General features: G+C 38.4%; 1 protein-coding gene across 2 annotated transcripts in view; it reads left to right on the top strand.

The window, feature by feature from the left end:
• MICU1 (mitochondrial calcium uptake 1) overlaps positions 1–24,873 on the top strand; it is a 230,222-nt gene that overhangs the window by 158,393 nt on the left and 46,956 nt on the right. For both annotated transcript variants that reach the window (XM_029245049.1, XM_029245050.1), the window contains one exon: positions 22,913–23,050. In XM_029245049.1, the coding sequence (XP_029100882.1) occupies positions 22,913–23,050 (138 nt within the window). The remainder of the gene's footprint in view (positions 1–22,912; positions 23,051–24,873) is intronic.

Here is a 24,873-nt window from a genome sequence, read left to right as displayed (position 1 = left end):
ACTCTGCTCTCTGTCAGGAATTCCCCTATCAGCTAAATTGACCTAATTTTTAGCATTTCTTAAACAAGTGAGTATCAGGTTGAATTTGATTGAGACTAGTTTTTAAGTTTGGATCTAAAGTAATGCTGGGATTTTTTCTAATGCTTGGGAAATTGTGCTGGTTGGTTTACTGATTTTGTCTTATTTTGACTTTTTAAAGAAAATATTGTTATTTGTTTATGGCTCATTGGGTCTTAGTTGAGGCACACAGGATCTTCATTGAGGATGCAGGATCTTCATTGTGGCATGCAGGATCTTTCATTGCAGCACGCAGCCTCTTCGTTGTGGCGTGTGGGCTTCTCTCTAGTTGTGGTCTGCGGGCTCCAGGGCACGTGGGCTCTGTCGTTTGCGGCACACGGGCTTCTCTCTAGTTGAGGTGCTCGGGCTCAGAAGTTGTGGCGCGTGAGCTTAGTTGCCCCGCGGCATGTAGGATCTTAGTTCCCCGACCAGGGATTGAACCCATGTCCCCTGCATTGGAAGGCGAATTCTTTACCACTGGACCACCAGGGAAGTCCCATCTTATTTTGACTTTAAAGAGCCCATGAATGCTTTGTCTTTTCTCCATCAGGAAAGGTTAATCAAAACTCTCTTAGTATATCTCCACAGCTTGTCTTAAAGAATATTGTGGTGTATTCTTTTCTTGACTGTAGATTTGAATTAAGTTTTTTAGTTCACTTTTAATATATATATCTTTATGCTTCTACAGGGTTATGATGGCTAGGGGAACAATCTCTTTGGTTTTCCTCACTTGTGAGTATGTATAACCTCAAATGTGATGTTAATGTGGCTTTGCATTCAATTTATGCCAAGGAAGAATAATACATTGTAGAGTTGGTTGATCCGGTGAGTGTACTAAGAAGTCCATTTATTTGAACATGCAGTCATTAGCTCACCAAAGCTAATCAGGTTTTATACATACTTTGTCAACTGTGCCCAGGAGCCTGCTCTGCCTAGTGAAACATAATTTCAAACTGGCGTAATGGGATGTAGCTTTAGATGCCCTTCTAAACCAGCTTTATAGAGGTCATCCAAAAAGATTCACCTTCCCCCTCGGGCTTTTCAGTAATCATAATGTCCATTTGCCAGAGGGCTCAACGGAGCAGATCCTCAGAGCAGAGTAAAAGTTACACAGTTTTTAGTAAATGAATACTGCTAGGCTATAATTAGTATATGTCAAACCATAGTTATTAGATAGCTTCAAATATTTGAAATACCTGCCTCTCTCTGCCAACATGTGTTGGTAAATATGTGACAGAAGAATGTACAATTTTCCTCATTATATTACCATGGTGGCATAATACACATAATTTAGTGTATTTAATTGGTTGGTTCTGATCTGAAATACTGATTAACTTCCTCTTTGCCTCTATACTGAAAACGGTGCAGTAATTTTGACCTCATGTTTATGTGGCAGTCTTCTCTGTATTACAAAGCCATGGACAGCTTGTTCCTCCATAGATAATTTGAGGCTTATTTTTGCCTCCCAGCTGCATGACAGCCAGAAGGGAAGAAGTATTTGAATTATATTTGAATTATACTATTATACTAAAGAGATAGAACTGTGAATGACCAACCAATATTAGTATCTTAGTCTTTGATGTTACATCTAGCTCTTAAGGTCAAATACCCTTGAAAGTAGGGGACCTCTTCTACTTTGGAGAGCTGCAGGAGATTATGAGAGCAGCTTCCTTAACAGTTGCCACTGCCCCTATTACCTTGTATTGTTCATTCACATGAATGTATCAGGTGTTGCACGTCTAATAGGACCCCAAGAAGCAAAGATATTAAAAGCAATTTAAAGATTTGAGGAAGATAATTTCACATATGAGAGCATTCTGCTGGCACCAGCAAGGAAAGACCTACCAGGCAGAAATGAGGAGTTATCTGACCTTCTTTTTGTAAAGGCTTCGGGTTAGCAGTGAGAAAGCCAAGCAACCATAGGCTTTGCAAGTAGCTAGAGACACATTCAAAGAAATATGTGTGAAGCAGAAAAGAACCTATTAGGCATAGATAGCTTCATCACACCCATTCCCACAATCACTGTCAATAACACCATCTCATGTTACCACTTCTGTCCATATCCAACACCATTCCAGTCTAAACTACAGTTATCTTTTGGCTGAGATACTTTAGTTGCTTCCCAACTAGTCTTACTATAGCCACTCTTGCTTTCCTCTTTCTTCTTAGAATAAAGACTTAAACCAGTACCCCTGGGCTCTGTATAATTTGACCTGCCACCTCTTCCTGCAAGTTCATCTCATACCAATCACTCTTCCACCCAAGGGCCATTGCACTAATGTTGATTTGCCTGGAATACTCACTTCCTCCTTTCCCTTCCCCTAGTTACCTCCTTCTTATCCCTCAGAGCTCAGTTAGACCTCATTTTTTAAAAATTTATTTAGTTTATTTATTTTTATTTTTGGCTGTGTTGGGTCTTCGTTGCTGCGCGCGGGCTTTCTCTAGTTGTGGTGAGCCCCTAGGGGCTACTCTTTGTTGCGGTGCGCGGGCTTCTCATTGCGGTAGCTTCTCTTGTTGGGGAGCACAGGCTCTAGGCGTGTGGGCTTCAGTAGTTGTGGCATGCAGGCTCACTTGTTGTGGCTCGTGGGCTCTAGAGCACAGGTTCAGTAATGTGGTGCACGGGCTTAGTTGCTCCGCGGCATGTGGGATCTTCCTGGACCGGGACTCAAACCGACGTCCCCTGCATTGGCAGGCGGATTCTTAACCACTGCGCCACCAGGGAAGCCCCTAGACTTCATTTTATGTTACATATTTCCAAAGCACCCTGTACCTTTTCTTCAGATAATTATATAGTCATCTGATTATTTATTAAATACCTGTCTACGAACACTCCTCAAGACCTTTTTTTCTTTTTCCTGCTGAGTCTCTTTATTTTTCTTGCCAACATAATAATTTGCATACATTCAATAAGAATCTGTCCTACTTTCTTTTTTTTCTTATTTGAGTTTCATTTTATTTATATTTTTAAACAGCAGGTTCTTATTAGTTATCCATTTTATACATATTAGTGTATATATGTCAATCCCAATCTCCCAATTCATCCCAACACCAACACCCCCTGCCACTTTCCCCTCTTGGTGTCCATACGTTTGTTCTCTACATCTGTGTCTCAATTTCTGCCCCACAAAACGGTTCACCTGTACCATTTTTCTAGGTTCCATGTATACGCATTAATATACAATATTTGTTTTTCTCTTTCTGACTTACTTCACTCTGTATGACAATCTCTAGATCCATCCACGTCTCTACAAATGACTCAATTTCATTCCTTTTTATGGCTGAGTAATATTCCATTGTATATACGTACCACATCTTTATCCATTCATCTGTCAGTGGGCATTTAGGTTGCTTCCATGTCCTGGCTATTGTAAATAGTGCTGCAATGAATATTGGGGTGCATGTGTCTTTTTGAATTACGGTTTTCTCTGGGTATATACCTAGTGGTGGGATTGCTGTATCATATGGTAATTCTATTTTTAGTTTTTTAAGGAACCTCCATACTGTTCTCCATAGTGGCTGTCAATTTACATTCCCACCAACAGTGCAAGAGGGTTCCCTTTTCTCCACACCCTCTCCAGCATTTGTTGTTTGTAGATTTTCTGATGATGCCCATTCTAACTAGTGTGAGGTGATACCTCATTGTAGTACACTCCTTGAGAACTTTTGATAGAGTATTGGGCTCATTATTATTTCCTTAGCGACTGGCACAGTATCTGACACAAATTAGATGCTAAGGAAATAGTGATGAATAGTCCCTCAGATACGGACAAAAGCTTGAGGAAGGTGCACACACATGCACACACCCTCTCAATCTCTCTCATGATGGCATCATTATGTTTTAGTAAATTAGGCACCTTTTGGGTTATCTGCTCAACTTCCAACAATTCCTTCTTCTCCAGGATTTGTCCCACCCTACCTACCAAACACAGGTGTGGGCTCCTGGAAGCCATATTTGTACCTTGTGCCTCCCACTGCTTCTCCTCCCATCACCCTTCCCTTCCCCCACCTCAGCTAATTGGATCGGCAGTGGATACCCAACCCAGGTTGTACCAATCAGTTTCTCCATAGGAAAATTGAAATTGGTACTAGGGATTGTTGGTCTTTTCTGATAGTTGCACTATAACATACAAACTCCAGAACTCCAGGATAACCATCTGCTGCCCACTGTGTAGACCCATGAAGTGCAGAGAAAGTAAGGCTAACAGAAAACGAGGAGTGAGGCAGCTACATAGAAATGAGAGCCCTGACAATGTTCTAGTCCTGGCTTTCAGTATTTTCCCTTTCATGAGCTTGCCTTTGTTTCTTGGGGCTCCTAAATTTCTTTTTTGCTGAAGCTATCTTGAGTTGGTTTCCATTATGTGCCACCAAAAGAAGCCTTACTACAACTAGAAAAACTAAAAATAATGACCTCAAAACATGCCCAGAATAAGACTCAGTAGTCTCTGAACCCATAAAGTAAATGAACAAACTTCAAATGACTTTCAGGTGCCTTATAGGGTATCATAGTGAGTTTAGATTATTTTAACTAACTGCCATGTTGAAGACCCATCTGCTTAAGCATGAAGAATTCCTAATTAGCTCTTTTTAAAAACTGAGAGGCTACCACGTAATTGAAAAGTATCTCCTATGTCTCTTAATTTGCTTTTAAAAAAATGAAAAGCTAACATTTAAGAAAAACCTTCTTAATTAGCTTGGTGACTTAAAAAAACAAACAAACAGAAAACCTTTAGTGCTGAGGGATTTAACATATAACCTCACTCAGTGGTTACTTGTTGGTCTCTAAAATACGTAATTGGCCTGGCAGAGACAGCTGAACTTCTTGTTAACCTAGAATACAATAGAAATAGAAAGCAAGTTCTCTTTCTATTTTTAACCATTGTCATCTAAAAGAATTTAATGACTTTCTTCCATTCTCCTATGTCAGGGGAAAAGCATATTATCTTTTTTTTTTAATGAAAGAGAATGATCACTGAAGTGTTCTTGTCCATTAGATACTTTGCCTTTCACCTGCATGTGTTCGGACTGATCATTTCTTCCCACTTTCTACATTAAAGCTTCAGTGAGCTGCGTATTTCTGAGCTTCAGTATTTCTAAGCTTCAGTCTTTCTTGCATTTGTCTTTATGCTTGTCAGTCAACGTAACCTGAATTCTAATTTCTGTGTATTATTTCACTCTCTAGCTCTCCATTTTATGTTCCAAAAAAAAAATTGGCAGCTTCCAAGGTAATTTTTAGTATATTAAAAAATAATAACCAGTTCCATAGTACCTAATAAGCATGAGCTCATTGCCTATGTAGTGGCTTTCTGAATGGTCAGATATGGGTGATAAGATTAAGCCAATCAAAACGGAATCAGTCATTTCAAGAAGTGAGATAAACTGAGATTTGAGCTCTGGAGACCAAAGAATGGAATTAATGTATTCCTAATTTTACAGATAGTGTCGTCAAACTATAGTTTTTTATTATTTTCCAAGAAGGTAGAAATTTGAGAATATGCAACTTAATATTCAGCTTAGTTCATGTGGGTAAAAACAGATAGAACCGTTTCATTGTTTTAGTGTAATAAACCTATGTTTCTTTCAGTTAAACTGTCTGGCTTTTGTCAAGCATAGAGTTGCCATGATGAATTCCTTGAACACAGCTGTTTTTCAGATTGAGCCACAATTGATTATTTCATATCTTGCATCTGTGACATTGTTCCTATAGAAAACATCAAGCAATAACTATTTTTAATGATGCTGTCTCCTCCTAGATATAAACTAGCAGTTTAACTTATAATTGCCTGAGTAGGTTTTCTTTCTTTCATTTTTCTAGGCATATGTGTAGTCACATGATCTTAAATCAGCCTCTAGTCATGGGCTTTTTAAATCATTCACTTATAAAAAGTAATGTTACATAATTTTATCATGCCTATAATCATGTCAGTAATACACATTCATGTAGGGTAATTTTAAAACCCACCAGACTGTGTTGTGGTCTTGGCTTTGTCCAATTTACTCTTCATATCTCAGGTTCCTCTTATGTAAATGGAGATAGTCACCATTATACCTATTTTTTTTAATTTTTTTAAATAAATTTATTTATTAGCTTATTTTTGGCTGTGTTGGGTCTTTGTTGCTGTGCATGGGCTTTCTCTAGTTGGCGAGTGGGGGCTACTCTTCTTTGCAGTGCGCAGACTTCTCATTGTCCTGGCTTCTCTTGTTGCAGAGCTCAGGCTCTAGGCGCGCGGGCTTCAGTAGTTGGGGCATGAGGGCTCAGTAGCTGTGGCGTGCAGGCTCTAGAATGCAGGCTCAGTAGTTGTGGCACGTGGGCTTAGTTGCTCTGCGGCATGTGGGATCTTCCCAGGCCAGCACTCGAACCTATGTCCCCTGCATTGGCAGGCGGATTCTTAACCACTGTGCCACCAGGGAAGCCCTATTATACCTATTTTAAAGGTAATTATGAAAGTCAGAGAATAGGAAGCATTTTGTACATTATTATTTCTCAGCCCACTTGTTTATTTGTGTCCCACATGTAGTAACTGCAGGGTTTATAGTTTATTCTTACATCTCCTATTTCCATAAATTTTTTGCAGAAGTCCAGTTTTTATAGGGAAAGAGAGTTTATAATTCAACTTTCCATGCCCTGAGCATAGTTCCGCTCTTGCCCACCTCTCTTCCTTTTCTTCTCATAAACATGAAAAACATTCATGTGAAGAGTAGAAAGGAGAGAGTTAAGAGAATTACTTAGTTGTAGTTTTCCTTTCCTTTCTCAGTTTTTTTCTGTATTGTCTTTGTAGAGGACAGAAAGTTTGTTTCTCTTTAAACAGAGCTGAAGTTAACAGAAGCAAAATTATTATTGCTGTGTTGTATTATTATGTGTAGCTAAATAACATTTATTATTAATAGCAGCTAACATTTACTGAGCTCTTAGTGTGTGCTAGGCAATGTACTACCATATTTCGTTGAATCTAAAACACAAACATTGGTGACATGTACCATTATTTTATGTACCACTAAGAAAGAAAAAAATGCTGTCAAGTAAATCATAACAAAAGTGCTTTCTTTGCACTAAAAATATTTAGTTAATGCCTATTAAAGTACTCCTTTAGGCTTAGGTCTTTATTATATGTCATCCTTGTGCATTCATCAAAGGACAATATAAGCAAAATAAATTGGTCTAAAACTCCCTCACATTCAGGGCCCAATTCTTCTGAATTTCTTTTTGACTCAGAATCATGAATGTCTGTGTTTTTCCACCACAAACTGTCCTTTGAGCCATCAAGAGTATTGGTATTGCAGCATTTCTTAAAGGAATACTCCACTGTTACCTGGGATTTTCTTCCAAGCCACTGACACTCATTCTACAAGCTTTGACATCTTGTATAGGCAGTGACAACAATGTCACAACTGCTGCCTGGCCAACAGCAATTGTAAGAAGCATATTGCCTTCAGAGGTATTAAAATGTAAAAAATATAAATAAGTAAATATATCATAAAATATTAAATAAGGTGATTATTTCATATGTATTATCTAACTTAACCCTCAGAATAATCCCACGAGGAAAGTACTGTTATTATACCCATTTTACAGATGAGGGAACCAAGGGTTAGAAAGGTGAAATAGATTGCTCAGGAGTTTACAGGTGGTAAGTGACCAACTGTAAAAAAAAACAAACTCAAGTCAGTCTGACTGCAGATTCTATATTCTTGCCACTGTAATATATTGGATTCATTTATACACCCCAATAATCAAGATCTCTGATACGGACACAAGAAGAATACCCTAATTCTTCCAGAAAGCCAGAATGGAGAATAAATAGAACTGCATAAAGTTATTTTCCAGAGGCTACCAAGCTAGAATTTCAGTGAGTAAAGACTAAATGAAAAGACTCCTGCAGATACCTTCAGCTGAGTATAGATCCTACATTTCAGATTTTTAATTTAGATGAGTGGGTCTCCATGTTTTGATCAAAATATTCTCATTTTCCTAATGGACTAAAGTGTGACTATAATGATTTTATGACATCTACCCTGGCTTGAATTTTATGAATATTCATGATATAGTAGTTTTCTAATACCAAGTGACAGAAGAAGGGAAACTTTACTGATGGGTTTTTGTGGTTTTTACTTGAATGAATAAATGTACCTGCCATTCTCAACTAATTTATCATTCCAGCATAGTTCTCAGACTCTGAGTACAAATTATTTTGGCCTACAGAGTCTGACATTGCCTATCTTGTCTGCGTCCTCCTGTGTGCTTATTGATTTACCTACCAATTTTTATTGTTTCTTTTAGTTTGTTAGATGCAAACTGAATATTATTGAGAAATTTTATGTATAACTGGACTCAGGTAAAGGAGCAAATGGAGCTTCATAGCAGAGCCCACAGCTAATCATATCCTTGGAACTCCGGGGGCAATGTTAGGATTTTTTTTCTCCCCCTGGGAATAATTACAATTCTAGAGAAGTGGCACAGTCTTTCCTTTGGTATTCAAGAGTGTAGGCTAAAAAGGGTGTCTTAGGCTCCTACTAGATGATAAGTAAAGAATTGTAGGTGAGTCTTATAAATGAGGCAGAGATTTAATCAGCCAACCAAAATTATTTATTGAGCACATGCTGTGTGGCCCGGTTCTGGGTATGACACTGTAAAAAATACAAGGCATGGAGTCTTCCTTCAAGAAGTATATAATGTTAGGGACTTCCCTGGTGGCGCAATGGTTAAGAATCCACCTGCCAATGCAGGGAACACAGGTTCGGTCCCTGGTCCGGGAAGATCCCACATGCTGCGGAGCACCTAAGCCCGTTCGCAACAACTACTGAGCCTGCACTCTAGAGCCCGCAGCCACAACTACTGAGCCCGCGTGCTGCAACTACTGAAGCCCACGCACCTAGAGCCTGTGTTCTGCAACAAGAGAAACCACCGCAATGAGAAGCCCGTGCACCACAACAAAGAGTAACCCCCGCTTGCTGCAACTAGAGAGAGAGCCCACGCACAGCAACGAAAACCCAACACAGCCAAAATAAATAAATAAATAAAATAAAAAGAAGTGTATAATGTTATGAGAGATATATGTACTTTCAAAAAAGAAAGGAAAATATAATGCAAATTATTTTCTTCTATGAAGCCTAGACCTTACCTATTGTAAGATTTCAGAAAACTCAGGAAAATCAAGTGTGTTTTAGAATAATCAGTAGGGCCACAAAGAGAGGTTAAGTTCAAGAAAGGACAGGGTTTGTACATATAGATAAGAATGGGGAACAGCATCCCAGACAAGGAAGATAAGGAAAAACCCAAATGCTTAGCATAAAACAAAGTCCTTTCCCTAGAGCCATGAGGTATTCCAAATCCTTTCACAGCTGATGAAAGACTCCTTTAGAATACAGAATGTCTAAAATTGATTGAATTCTTGCCGTAGAAAGGCTTTATGTTTATATTTTATTGTTATCAGAAAACATTAGGTACATAATCAACACAGCTTGGGAGAGTTTATATTGCATATTATAGTGAGTTGATGGCTAATTTGCATCATGCTGGTGAAAACCACACAACTCAGATTGGGACTTTTTTTTTGGCTGCGTTGGGTCTTCGTTGCTGCACGTGGGCTTTCTTTAGTTGCGTCAAGTGGGGGCTCTAGGCACGCAGGCTTAGTAGTTGTGGCTCGCAGGCTCTAGAGCACAGGCTCAGTAGTTGTGGTGCACGGGCTTAGTTGCTCCGCGGCATGTGGGATCTTCCCAGATCAGGGCTCAAACCCATGTCCCCTGCGTTGGCAGGCGGATTCTTAATCACTGTGCCACTAGGGAAGCCCTCAGATTGGGATTTGAACCCACTGTCTTTTAATTGAGATCACATACCTGGTCTCAGGACTTAATGAAGCTCAGGTTCTTTATGTCTCATCGCAGAAAGAATTCAGTGAGAGACAAAGCGATAGGTAAGAAGTGGGATTTATTTAGAGAGATACACATTCCATAGACAGAATGCAGTCCATCTCAAAGGCTAGAACGGCCTTGGGAGAAACACACTTCACAGACAGAGTGTGGGCCATCTCAGAAGATGAGAGGCCCCGAAACATGGAGTGGTTGGTATTTATGGGCTGGGTAATTTCATAGGCTAACAAGTAGGGGATTATTCCAACGATTTTGAGGAAGGGGCAGAGATTTCCAGGAATTGGGCCACTGCCCACTTTTTGGCCTTTTATGGTCAGCCTTGGAACTGTCATGGTGCTGGTGGGTGTGTCACTTAACAGGCTAACATATTACAATGAGCGTATAATGAGGTTTAAGGTCCACTGGAAGTCAAATCTTCTACCATCTTAGACCTAAACGGTTCTAACCAGTCTTTGTCATATCCTCAACGGCTCCGTCATTCTTTTAAAAGTTGTGCTCTGTGCCCTTCCCTGCTCTTTCACTGGGGCCCACTAAAAATGTATATCCTCCTTGCCTCTATTAGGCAAGTTTTGATATTCTGATCATTTGCCAGTAATTGCTGTCTGCTGACGTAGAGAGTTTTTCTCCCATTATGGAAGTGGGAGGAATTACCCGTATTCTCATATGAAAAATCGTAGCAAGAATTGTTTGCTTCTCTCCCCATTTTTTTTTTGATCATGTAGTTTTTGACCTTTATTTTATTGATATGTCTTACCTTAATTGACTTTCAGTTGTTAAACTATCCTTTCATTTATGGGATATATTTCACTTGGTCACAGTATTTAATCCCTCATATATTGCTGGATTGGGTGTGCTAATATTTTGTTAAGGCTTTTATTTTTCTTTATTCAGTCATTCACTGTGATGAGGAAGTGATCAACTATGAATACACCAAGCCCAGAGTAAAGTATGTCTTAATTGTCATCATTATTTTTAACAGCTTTTCACACTGGCTCCTGCCTTCCAGTTCACTACACCTATAGGTAAAATCAGCACATCAGGCATTTTATAGTGGTCATTAGGTGTCAAGTAATGAACACGCTAAACCTCCAACTTTTTTCTGAGTGCTAACATACTGTCAGCAATGCTTGGACAAAAGCAGTATGGAAATATGTTGTATTTTCAGCTAGACAGTAGATCCCAGAGAGGTATCTGCAGAAATAATGAAATCAGAGGAAAACAAACTGACACTCAGATGAGAAAAAATAGCACTTTGCTTTCCTACCACGATTAGTCCTTGGTTCTTATCTCCTAAAATTGGAGCTTTTATATTTTTTTCCAATAGATAGTCTTTCTGTTTTCCAAAACTCTTGTGATCTCATGAAAAGAAGAATGGCCTTGAGCTCTGAATAATGTTGGGCCTCAAATCTCAAAGGAATATATAGTGCCAAGACTAAGATTTTGTTCATGTTGCTGTGATTTAAAATAAAATGGTTGTTGAAAGCAGAAATTGGATATGGTAAGATCTACTGCTTGCTGAAAGAGTTATCTTAGAGAAAAAAATAGTTTGAGACTAACGTGATATAGCGATTCCATGTGGAAACACTAACTTCATGGATTGATTGGAATATTAAATAGCTGTTAACTTTGCCAGAATTTGGGGCTTGTTCATATTGATCAAGGTCATATCTCAGGAAAAAATAAGCACACAAATTTTGTATAATTCAAAATGCTGTGTGAATTAGTGTATAGAAGGCACTTAGAACAGGATCTAGCACATAATAAGTGCTATATAAATATTTGCTATTATGAATGATAGAGAATGGATTATTCTTTAACAACCTGAGGAATTTTTCTAACTAAGTCCTTTTAGGCCTTCTTTTCTTTGGAACTGAACTATTTTTTTCTTGCTTTCTCCATCACTCCGTAGCTGATTATATACCTTTAAACAAAAAAAGGAAGTTAACTGGAGTGAATTTCCTTGAGCTTATTCCCTCAATAAGGAGAATCTGGTTAAGTTAGGCTTAAATGACCCCATTTTAGTCTAAATTCCCAAACATTAAGACTAGTTTAAAAAAAAGTCAGCAGACTGGAGGATTTTATTTTTTAATTTTATTTATTTATTTATTGGGTTTTTTTAAAAGATTCCCAGTTGATTTTATTTTTTTAATTAATTTTTATTGGAGTATAGTTGATTTACAATGTTGTGTTAGTTTCTGTTATACAGCAAAGTGAATCAGTTATACATATACATATATCCAATCCTTTTTAGATTCTTTTCCCATATAGGTCATCAGAGAGTATTGAGTAGAGTTCCCTGTGCTATACAGTAAGTTCTTATTAGTTATCTATTTTATATATAGTAGTATGTATATGTCAATCCCAATCTCCCAATTTATCTTTTCCCCCCCTTCCCCCTTGTTAACCATTGGTTTGTTTTCTACATCTGTGACTCTATTTCTGTTTTGTAAATAAGTTCATTGGTACCATTTCTTTAGATTCCACATATAAGCAATATCATATGATATTTCTCTTTCTCTGTCTGACTTACTTCACTCAGTATCAGGAGGACTTTTTAAAACAAACTTAGCTTTTGTTCTGAGGATTTAATCATTTTCATTGATTGACACTGAGGAATATGTTTTAATATTTTAGGTTATATTTCCTTTTTTTAAATGAAGAAATGATAAGTCAATACTTAATTAGCCTCTTATCTAACAAGGAAAGAGTTGCTAGATATAAACCAGTGGAACAAGTTGCAGAGAGAAAAATCCATGCGTTTCACCACAATAAAGATTTAAAACTTGTGTACATAAAACGGACTTAAACAAAATTAAAAGATGGGCAAACTGGGTAAAAAAATTTATACGGTATTAATTAAGGGCAAATATTTTTAATCTTATAAATTAATGAGACAAATATCAGCACTTCTGTAAGTAAATAGGCAAGGAACATAAAAAATTCAGCGGAAGAAATAGAAATGAGCAGTACACATGTTTGAAAAACGGTCATCCTCGCTAGTAATCAAAGAAATACTAACTAAAATGGGTTACCATTTTTACTCTAGCAAAGATTTTTAAAAATTATACTTGATGTTGTCAAGGGTGTTCTAATATACTATTAAGATTATAAATTGATACATCTTTCTGGAGATTAACTAGGCAATATATATCAAAAGCATTAAAGAGTTTATACCTACCTTTTTTTTTTGAAACATAGCTTGAAGATATCTCCAAGTTATTCTTTTTTTTTAAAATACATTTATTTATTTATTTATTTTTGGCTGAGTTGGGTCTTTGTTGCTGTGTGGGCTTTCTCTGTTGTGGCAAGCGGGGGCTACTCTTCGTTGCAATGCGCGGGCTTCTCATTGCGGTGGCTTCTCTTGTTGCAGAGCACGGGCTCTAGGCATGTGGGCTTCAGTAGTTGTGGCTCGCGGGCTCGAACCCGTGTCCCCTGCACTAGCAGGTGGATTCTTAACCACTGCGCCACCAGGAAAGCCCTATACCTACCATTTTTACACACACTAGATTGGCAAAAAATTAAAAGTCTGACAATACCAAGTACTGGTGAAGGTGTGAAGCAATGGGAGCCCTTATACATGGCTGATAAAAGTATTGGTGTGATTCTTTCGGAAAATAATTAGATATTATCTTGATAAGCCAGCAGTTCCACTTCTAGATATATACCCTAGACTTGGAACTCTTGTTACTGTTTCACCAGGACACTGGTATAAGAATATTCATTATAGCATTGTTCATAATAGCAAAAGGCTGACAATAACTCAGATGTCCATCTATAGGAAAACTGATAAATAGGGGTATTTTCAAATACTAGAAATCTATAGTAGAGTAAAAATGAAAGAAGCATGCTTAAATGTAGCAACATGGATGAATTCTAGAACTATAATGTTGATTGAAAAAAGCAAATCTCAGAAGAGTACATCCAGCATGATACCATTTTATAAAGTTCAAAAGCAAGAAGAAATAAATAATATTGTTTAGGGACACAAACATGTTTTAAACTAAACAAAAACAACAAGACAATAAAGAAAGAAGTCCAGTGGTGGTTACGTCTTAGGGGAGGCAGAGGGATGAGCTTCAACTGTTCATTCTAATGCTTCCTCTCTCAGATTAGTGGTAGGTTCATGGGTGTTTTTTTTAATTATGCTTCATGACTTGTCTATTATATATATTATTTTGTATATATCAAATACTTCATAATAAAATATTGTAAGAGCCTATAGATTTTTATTTCATAATTCATTTCTAGAGATCAACCCCAAAATAATGATGAAAAAATAAATACAGAAAAAGTTTATCCCAGTGGTGATATTTATTATAACCAAAATTTGAAAAAACCTAGATGTCCAACACTATTTTTTATATCCTGCTTTGTTCAAAAATGATTTAAGAAAGGCTTAAAGAATATATTCAATGGACAAAAGTAAAATAAAACTTGCTGAGAAATGAAAGTTAAAAGATGGAAGAAGGTTGGGACTTCCCTGGTGGTCCAGTGGTAAAGAATCCACCTTACAATGCAAGGGATGTGCGTTCAATCCCTGTTCAGGTAACTAAGATCCCACATGCCACAGGGCAACTAAGCCCATGTGCCACAACTACTGAGCTAGCGCGACTCAACTAGAGAGCCTGCGTGCCGCAAACTACAGAGCCCACGCACCCTGGAGCCTGTGTGTCACAACTAGAGAGAATCTGGTGCGCAGGAACAAAGAGCCCGGGCGCCACAACAAAAGCTCCCACGTGCCTCAACGAAGATCCCACGTGCCAGAACTAAGACCCAATGCAGCCAAAGATAAATTAATTAAATAAATAAATAATAAATCTTAAAAAAAAAAAAAGGTGGAAGAAGGTTGAGAGAAAGCCAGGAATAAGGTTATTATGAAAAATATGTCATAAATTCTTGTTTTTATTAGAGGGGGGCCACAAACTTGACTCTAAGCTTTTAGTAACCAGGATAAAAAAGGAAACATGATTGTTGGTGCCTTTAAGATAAGAAAACAAATCAACTGTTTTGATTGAGACCAGAGAGAAGTTTCTCCCCAGATTAACTGTGTGAGCAAGTTATTTAACTTCTCTCTGCTTTTGTGTCCATGTCTATAAAATAAAACAACAACAATAATAATTATAATACCTGTTATATAACATTGTGAGGATTACATAAGGTAAGTTCCTAGGACAGCACCTGGCAAGTTAGTAAGTGCTCAAATATGTTACTGATTAGCCATATTTAATGACATTCTCGGGAGTTCCCTGGTGGCCTAGTGGTTAGGATTCTGGGCTTTCACTGCTGTGGCCCGGGTTCAATCCCTGGTTGGGGAACTGAGATCCCACAAGCCTCAGGTGAGGCTAAAAAAAAAAAAAAATGACATTCTCGAGCGTATTCTTACAGAAATCAATATCATGGAAGTAGGTATTAAGGGAGAAATGGAGAGGTAATCCTTGCCTCAGATAGGAAATCCTCTCAACAGTAGGACAGAGTGCTGTGAATTAATTTTCTGGTGTTCTGTCTCTGTTCACTGGCTACATATTTATCGAGCACCTCCTTTATGGAAGTTTTCTGTCTAGTAATATATGGCCAGATTACAGGACTTAAGTTGTTCTGCTTCAGCCACCTCTAAGTAGTTTAATCTTGAAATTATTCTGTTGTGAATAATAAATAAAATTTGTTGCATTCACTTTTTCTGCTCTTCAAATATGAAAGTAATATTCTGTAAACGGAGACTGGCCAAAAGCAATTATGAAAAGAAAAGTGAGACCTAGTACATTGAATTTAATTAATACCTACTGAGAACAGAATAATCAATTGAGGCACTTTCCTGAGAAGTGATATCATGGTGATAAGAATATTAATTGCTACATTTATTGGAATTCTAACTATGCGCCAAACTCTGTACTAATTTCTTTACATACATTATCCCATTTAATCCTTACAGCACTTTGAGGTTGTGAATATTATCTCCATTTTTTAGTGGGAAGATTTTGAAGCCTTAGAGGGAGTAAGTCACAGCAGCAAGTATGGGTTCAAGCTGAAATTCAGACCCAGGCCTTGCTGATTCTAAAGCCTGTATTCTTAGTCATTTAAATGTATTACCTTGTATGGAATGAAACCCAAACTTATCAAACCTTGAATCCCTTTGTTCCAGATTTAAAATATTTTTCTCCAACACCCTTAGTCAAATATACCCTGATTTTTATTAGCCTGGATTAAGTTCATACATCAGTCTTGTTATCTTCCTAATTTTTACTATCAGACTGGAAAGTTAATCCTTTTCTGGTCTGTGTGATTGGTACTCATGTCTTTTAGTCACTTGATTTGCTCCCCAGCATGAACTTTCTTAATTAAATGAGATAATCCTATATTACTGTACTAGATTGAAATTATGACTATACACAGCTCCCTGCTCTGTTTTCAACCCCAAGGCACTGACTCTCCTCTGCCTGTTTATCTTAATTTTTTATTAATTAATTAATTATATTATTTTGGCTGCACTGGGTCTTCATTGCTGCGCGCGGGCTTTCTCTAGTTGCGGCAAGCAGGGGCTACTCTTTGTTGTGTTGTGCGGGCTTCTCATTGCGGTGGCTTCTCGTTTGTGGAGCACGGGCTCTAGCCACGCGGTCTTCAGTAGTTGCGGCACGTGGGCTTAGTAGTTGGGGCATGCGGGCTCAGTAGTTGTAGCTCACGGGCTGTAGAGTGCAGGCTCAGTAGTTGTGGCACATGGGCTTAGTTGCTCCGCAGCGTGTGGGATCTTCCCAGACCAGGGATCGAACCTGTGTCCCCTGCATTGGCAGGTGGATTCTTAACCACTGCGCCACCAGGGAAGTACTTTAAAAACCATTTTAAATGGAAAGAATCCTTGGATTTGAAGCAGAAGAGTCAAGCAGCTTAGTTTGGTAATCTATAATCTCATGGTCCCAGATGCTAATGGATTGTTTTGGTCCTTGCTCAGGGCACTGAACCATGTTGCCTTCATTCCAAATTGTAGGCCTTCTTCCTTAGCCAAAAGACAATCATATTAGGGTTGACAGTGAAGATGCATCTTATATTTAAAGATCAAGAAAATTCAGGCTCCAGGCAGTTTGACCTGGGGCTCTCTGAAGTCCATTGCCAATTGTAGAAACATAGATTTCATATTCAAACTGTGAAATGTATGTTATGCTCACTGGGTGGTTTGCAGTAGAGAACTTTGCCTGTAATCATTTTTCCTCCTGATGGCAAAACAGACAGTTTTTCTGAGACTCCTGGTAGTAGCAGCAGTGACATGATTCAGATCTCAAAAGCCAAATACTGTCAGATTGAAAAACATAGATATATTCAGCTCAGTGGCTTGAGATTACTATGCATTACTTGAATCATACAGTTCAGAAGCTAGAAAAAGCCTATGAAGAAAATTATCATTCTGAAATACTTGTAAAAGGGCAGGGTTTACTCTGAGGGATAGACAGAGTCTTCTGAAACATAATTTTGTGAAAGAGAATAAGGTTGACGTTTACATTTGTTGAAATATGTTAACTTCAAAAGACTTTAATAAATCAAGACCCAGTTGCAGATACTGATTTCTTTTTCCTTTTACTATTTTTCTAATCTTATTTTGGCCTTTGTTTATAATACATGTTTTCTTCCCTTCCTGACTTCCCTTCTTCCTTAAATCATTTCATCTCTAGATGCTAATGGATATATAGACCATCTGTCCTTCCAAAAAGCTGTTCTTTCTCTCAACAAGGGGCAAGGGTGGGAACAAGAAGCCAGGAAAAATCTTACAGTCTTTTGGCTCCTCTTCTCTGGCCCCTCTTTGCCAGCTCTGCAGCCCCCTGGGGAAACAACAGGGAGCCAACAGCTTATATCCATTTGAGAAAGTGGCAGTGGCACAGAAGAGAAAATGCCAAGTTGTTCATTTCTCTTCCTAGACTCAGAGAAACAAGGCAAATGGTGAGTGGTGTGCTGGAATTCACATGTTCTGTGCCACAGGATCCAAAAGAATGGAATTTCTTTTTTTTAAATTTTATTGAAGTATAGTCAATTTACAATATTGTGTTCTTTTCAGGTGTACAGCACAGTGATTCAGTATTTTTACAGGTTATACTCCATTATAGGTTACTACAAGATGATGGGTATAATTCCCTGTCCTATACAGTATATCCTTATTGTTTATCTATTTTATACATAGTAGTTTGTATCTGTTAAGCCCATACCCCTAATTTGTCCCTCCCTCCTTTCCTCTCCCCTTTGGTAACCATAAGTTTGTTTTCTATATCTTTGAGTCTGTGTCTGTTCTGTATATATATTCATTTGTATCATTTTTAGATTCCACATATAAGTGATATCATACAGTATTTGTCTTTCTCTGACTTATTTCACTAAATATAATGTTCTCTAGGTCTACCCACATTGCTGCAAATGACTATATTTCATTCTTATTTTTATGGCTGAGTAGTATTCCATTGCATATATGTACTACATCTTCTTAATCCAATCATCTGTTGATGGGCACATGAGTTGCTTCCATGTCTTGGTTGTTGTAAATAGTGCTGGTATGAACATTGGGTTGCATGTATCTTTTGAATTAGCATTTTCATTTTTTCCAGATATATATCCAGGAGTGGAATTGATGGGTTATATGGTACTTCTATTTTTAGTTTTTTAAGGAACGTCCATGCTGTTTCCATAGTGGCTGCACCGATTTACATTTGCACCAGCAGTAAAGGAGGAGGGTTCCCTTTTCTCCACACCTTCTCCACCACTTATTTGTAAATGTTTTGATGATAGCCAATCTGACAAGTGGGAAGTGATACCTCATTTTGGTTTCAATTTGTGCATTTCTCTTATAATTAGCGGTGTTGAGCATCTTTTCATGTGCCTGTTAGCCATCTGTATGTCTTCTTTGGAAAAATGTCTATTCAGGTCTTCTGCCCATTTTCTGATTGGGTTGTTTGGGGTTTTTTTTGATATTGACTTGTATGGACTGTTTGTACATTTTGGATATTAATCCCTTGTTGGTCTCATCATTTACAAATACTTTAAGTTTAATTAGGTCCGTTGGTTTTTGGGTTTTGTTTTTTTTTTCCCCCTTTGACCTTAGAAGACTGATCCCAGAAAATATTGTTACAATTTATGTTAAACTGTGTTTTTTTCTGGGAGTTTTATGGTTTCAGGTCTTATGTTTAGGTCTTTAAACCATCTTGAGTTTATTTTTATGTATGGTATGAAGGAATGTTCTAATCTCTTTGTTCTCCATGTGTCTAGTTTTCCCAGCACCACTTATTGAAGAGATGGTCTTTTCTCTATTGTATGTTCCCGCCCCCTTTGTCATAGATTAGTTAACCACAGGTGTGTGTGTTTATTTCTGGGCTCTCTATTTTGTTTCATTCATCTTTACGTCTGTTTTCATGCCAGTATGCTGTTTGGATTACTGTAGCTTTGTAGTATAGTCTGAAGGAGCAATGAAAATTGTGGGTGGTGTCCTGGAACACACACATTCTGTGCCACAGGATCAAATAGAATGGAATTTCTTGTCATTGAAGTGGAACTTAAGATGCTCAAGCAATATTTGGTAAATAAAATACAAGCCAATCATATGAATTGCCTCCAGATATACAATTAGGAACTTTCTACACTGTGATAATTTTGCAATAACCTATGTCTTTCCCCAAAGACCCTCTCAAGACCTTGAGAATTACATTCATATGGTGCCACATGTTGTCAAGCTATTGCCCTTGAAAATTTAGCCCTAATGCAGGTCCTTGAGAAATGACTATTAAAGCTCCCTAGCCTAGTAGGTCTTCAGTGTTGCCCCAAATCAAATTACAGAGGAGGTAGTAAACTTTGAATGGGCTATACTGCATGGAGCTGAGTTTTATAGTTTTTAAGCCGTTTCAGGTTCCAACCACATCAAAATATTAACAATAATAATAATGATAGAAAAAGATAAGTCTGTGTTTTCAAAGAACATGAGTAAAAATGCTGATTTGAGCACTGGAATTGTTACTTGGGGATGTCCACTGGAAATTCTTTACTGCCTTTGAAACATAGCAGAGGTGAGGTTTTATGCACCTGTGGAGAGCAGATGAATGCAGTCTTTCATAAACCTTGAGCACACTGCTGCTGCTGCCAACACTATGAAAAGAGACATTGCAACCTTGAATCTATCTTGTAGGATGCAGCTTAACTCATCTAGTTCAAATGTATGGGATTTCTCCACAGCTGTGAAATCTTCCAGATAAAGGTAAAGTGAGCACCCTAAATTGTTGAAGCCTAGGACCATAGCTTTGCTTCGCTTGCTTTGAAGAAGCCCAACTTTGGCCAGGGTATCACATTTCACTGCAAATCTGATTTAAACACTGCAGATAGTACTCCCATTTGTAAAAATTTTATCAGTCCTCCATTTTGTTTCAGGATGGTAAACTGAATCATAAATCAAACTTAAATCCTGAGAACTTTTGGTACTGTCAAAAATTAATCAGCTCTGTACAAGTGATGGTATGACAAACATGAAATACTGAGTGGTTGAGTTACAAATGAGGCTTTCACTTAATATTGATGATGTTGATTTCTTTGGAAATAGTTTTGCTTCTCACTCAAATATGATTAAATCCCATTGCTTTATAAGTTTATCCAAAACAACATAATGCTATCCTATAGGATGAATATGTACTACTGCTTAAAAGGAGGAAATAGTATGATATTGAGATACAGTCTTTGGATCCAGATAGAGCCACGTTTGACTCTGAGCTCTAACTTCATGTTCGCTCAGTTTTCTCATCTGTAAAATGGAGCTCATAATACCTACTCCACGAGGTTGTTACAGTGATTAAATGAAAGAATATATGGGTGAAGTACCTGGCTTGTAGTACATTTTCAGTAAGTGATTGCTGTTGTTAAAATGTAATTCTGTGTCTTGCTCACTGACATAAGTCTGACCGGTGAGGAGACAAATTAAGGTGTATATCAACTTACCAAGCTAACCGAGGAAATAAAAACAGAGAGGGGAATTCCCTGCCGGTCCAGTGGTTAGGACTCTGCACTTCCACTAAAGGGGGCATGAGTTTGATCCCTGGTTGGGGAATTAAGATTCTGCATGCTGTGTGGTGCAGCCAAAAAAAAAAAATTGAGAGAGAATTTCATTCTTTACGTATTTCCTTATTTTGTGTCTTATGTGTAAATCTTATCTTGTTACTAGATGGTGAAGTTCCTAAGGACAGAAACTGAATCTTCTCCTTTCCCGTAGTCCACAATGACTAACACACTGCTAAATAACTAGTAGACATTCAGGAAATGTTTGTTGACATGACCTTACTTGGCCATGTCTTATGTCTATATATAAACCTCTTAGGAGAAGAGGATTATGCCCTGCCACATAGGAATCTGAAAGTTTCCTGGTAACTGATATTTTCCAATAAAACCATGGGGAAATTTTACCGTCTTGAAATCATTTCGCTTTCTAATTGGTTTCTGGGCCTGTCTTTAGCCATTTTATTATTTATGCATTTATAAGTATCATTAACACTGCAGCTGGCATTGAGATAACTTTCTTCTCTCCATTTTTATTTTATTTTATTTATTTTTAAATTTATTTTATTTATTTATTTTTGGCTGTGTTGGGTCTTTGTTGCTGCACACAGGCTTTCTCTAGTTGCGGTGAGCTGGGGCTACCTTCATTGCGGTGCATGGGCTTCTCATTGCGGTGGCTTCTCTTGTTGCAGAGCACAGGCTCTAGGCATCCAGGCTTCAGGAGTTGTGACTCGTGGGCTCCAGAGTGCAGGCTCAGTAGTTGTGGCGCACAGACTTAGTTGCTCCGCGGCATGTGGGATCTTCCCTGACCAGGGCTCGAACCTGTGTCCCCTGCATTGGCAGGCGGATTCTTAACCACTCTGCCACCAGGGAAGCCCCTTCTCTCCATTTTTAAATGAAAATCTTAGTTTTCTGATATTACTTAGATTAGCTAGAGGTCCTTTATACTTAACCTCTCCATCTGCATGTTTAAATACACTTCATGATTTTTTAGTAGCTTTATGATAAGTATGCATGTCTAATTGAGGCATCCTGTGCTCTATACATTTTTTTCAAGCTCTGTTGTTGTTCTAGCATTTGATTACCATTTTGGGGGAAATCTGAAAACACTATTCTTCTTTGAAATGCTTAGAGGTCTGAATGTATAACAATATTAAGTACAGATCAAGGAACTGATACGACTTTTACATATGTATAATTGATCAAATTTGTAATAATTAGCTTTTAAGTTTTCTCTGAGTAGCAGGGACATGGATGATCCAGAGAGCACTTATTACTAATACCATTACTCATGAATTTGAATGGAGTTTTAACATTGTTTTTATTCCCAGAAGGAAGCTCCTCATCTAGAAGGTATATAAGATGTTATAGCAGCTGTTTTTATCTGTGAGGAAATTGAGGCTTAGAGTAGTTGGGTAACTTAGTGGCAGAACTGGAATAAGAACACAAATCTTTTGGGCTTCCCTGGTGGCGCAGTGGTTAAGAATCTGCCTGCCAAGCAAGGGACAAGGGTTCAAGCCTTGGTCTGGGAAGATCCCACATGCCACAGAGCAACTAAGCCCACGCACCACAGCTACTGAGCCTGTGCTCTAGAGCCTGCAAGCCACAACTACTGAGCCCACGTGCCACAACTACTGAAGCCCACGCACCTAGAGCCCATGCTCCGCAACAAGAGAAGCCACTGCAATGAGAAGCCTGTGTACCTCAACAGAAGAGTAGTCCCCGCTCGCTGCAACTAGAGAAAGCCCACGCACATCAATGAAGACCCAACACAGCCAAAAATAAATAAATAAAATAGATACATTTTTTTAAAAAAAAGAACAAAAATCTTTTGTTTCTGATTTTTTTAAATCTTGGTGAGAATTATAGTTCAAAATATGGTCCCAGCCATCACCTATTCTCTGCCATCCAACACAGTTGATCATTCCACATTCCATGTCAAAGTACTTGCCATTTGACCCCATGAACACTCTTTCTGTTTCCTTCCCAGTTTGAACGCCATGACCCTGTGGATGGGAGAATCACCGAGAGACAGTTTGGTGGCATGCTGCTGGCCTACAGTGGGGTACAGTCCAAGAAGTTGACTGCCATGCAGAAGCAGCTCAAGAAGCACTTCAAAGAGGGAAAGGTAGGTATCTTTGCCTAGAGGAAGAAAAGGAACCATGGGAGCATATTGTTATTGCAAAGGCACTAACATAATGAGAGGGAAATAATGACTAATTATGACTGATATCAATTTATCTCTGGTACCTGAAAAAAAAAAAAAAGAGCAGTGAGTGAGGAAGAGGGGAGAGCCCCAAATGACCCCGTGTTTTTTGTTCAGACCACGGGTGGCACCATGAACTGAGATTGCGAATTTAAAGAGACAGGCTGGTTTACAGAGGGAGATAAAGTGTTCACTTGTAGATATCTTGAGTTTAAGATGCCTGTGGACTATCCAAGCAGAGATGGTTAGCAGCCAACTGGATATTCAAATCTACTTTAGAGGACTGAGATAGATTTGGGAATCATCAACATACTATTGGAATTAAAACCACAAGAATGGATGAAGTTGCCCAAGGAGGATATTAAACAGAAAAGAACTATGAGCCAAGGGCAAGATCAAGCAGAACACAAACATTTAAGGAGCTCCAGAATGAAATCTTGAGGAAATGGTTAGAGAAATACCTAGAGGAAGTAGTGAAATCAAAGCCAAGGAAGAAGAGTGTTCATGAACTAAGGGGTCTACAGTGTCATATGGAACCGAAAGGGTCCAGTAGAATGAGATGATAAATACCCATTGGTTTTGGTAAAATGGTGACCTTTGGGAGAGCTGTTTTATTACAGTGGTCCAATTGGAAGGCATATTAGAACAACAGGTAAGGAAGTAGAAAAGAAGGAAAGAGGAAGAATGGAGAGGAAGCTCCAGAAAGAAGAAATAGCATATGTTTTTAAAACTCTGAGGCAGTGTATTACTCTGCTTAGGTTGCTATAACAAAATACTACAGACTGGGTGGCTTAAACAACAGGAATTTCTTTTCTCACAGTTCTGGAGGCTAGAAGTCCATGATCAATGTGCCAGCAAACTGGGTTTCTAATGAGGGCTCTCTTCCTGTCCTATAGACAGCCACCTTCTTGCTATGTCCTCACATGATCTTAGTGTTTGTGCAGAGAGAGAAAGCATGCTCTTTAATGTGTCTTCTTATAAGGACACTAATCCTATAGGATCAGGGCCCCAGCCTTGTGACCTCATTTAACCTTAATTATTTTCTTAGAGACCCCCATCTCCTAATATAGCCACAGTGGGGGTTAAGGCTTCAGTGTGTGAGTTTGGGGGTGGGGGGGACACAAACATTCAGTCCATAACAAGGAGGAAAGATGAATCTGGCATGTATGAGGAACTAAAAGGCGACTATTGTGGTTGGAGCATACTAACAAAGAGGATAATGGTCTAAGGTGAGGTCTGAGAGGGAGATGGGGGGCAAGAACATGCAGGCCCTTGTAGGTGTGGAACAAGTTGGGATTCTATTCATAGTGCAAAGAGAAGCTATTAAAGGGTTGTGATCAGTGAAATGGCATGGTTGTGTGTATGTTTAAAGAGATGACTCTAGTTGCTTTATCAAGAGCAGTTGGAAAGGAGCAAGCGTAGAAGCAAAAAGATTGAGAATAAGATTATTAGAGATTTCAGGAGATGATTATTATTAGAGATTTCAGGAGATGATTGGGCCTTTTTTGAGCAGCACTGAGATTAGAGACCATGGATTTGTGATGACACTTGTCAACTCTGCTCTGTGACACCCTTCAGAGCTGTACCTCGTACAGGAAGAGGCAGATGGTAGAATTGAGTCAGCATGTGGGGTTTTCCAGGGGATGGGATGAACAAACTGAACAAGAAACTAGTAAAGAGGCCAGATCTCTTAAAGATCACACACACACACACACACACACACACACACACACACACACACACAC

The sequence above is a fragment of the Monodon monoceros genome, unplaced genomic scaffold (assembly GCF_005190385.1).
Source record: "Monodon monoceros isolate NGI ecotype Baffin Bay Population unplaced genomic scaffold, NGI_Narwhal_1 Super_Scaffold_4, whole genome shotgun sequence".
Classification (NCBI taxonomy): Eukaryota; Metazoa; Chordata; class Mammalia; order Artiodactyla; family Monodontidae; genus Monodon; species Monodon monoceros.
This window is presented reverse-complemented; position numbering and strand designations above follow the sequence as displayed.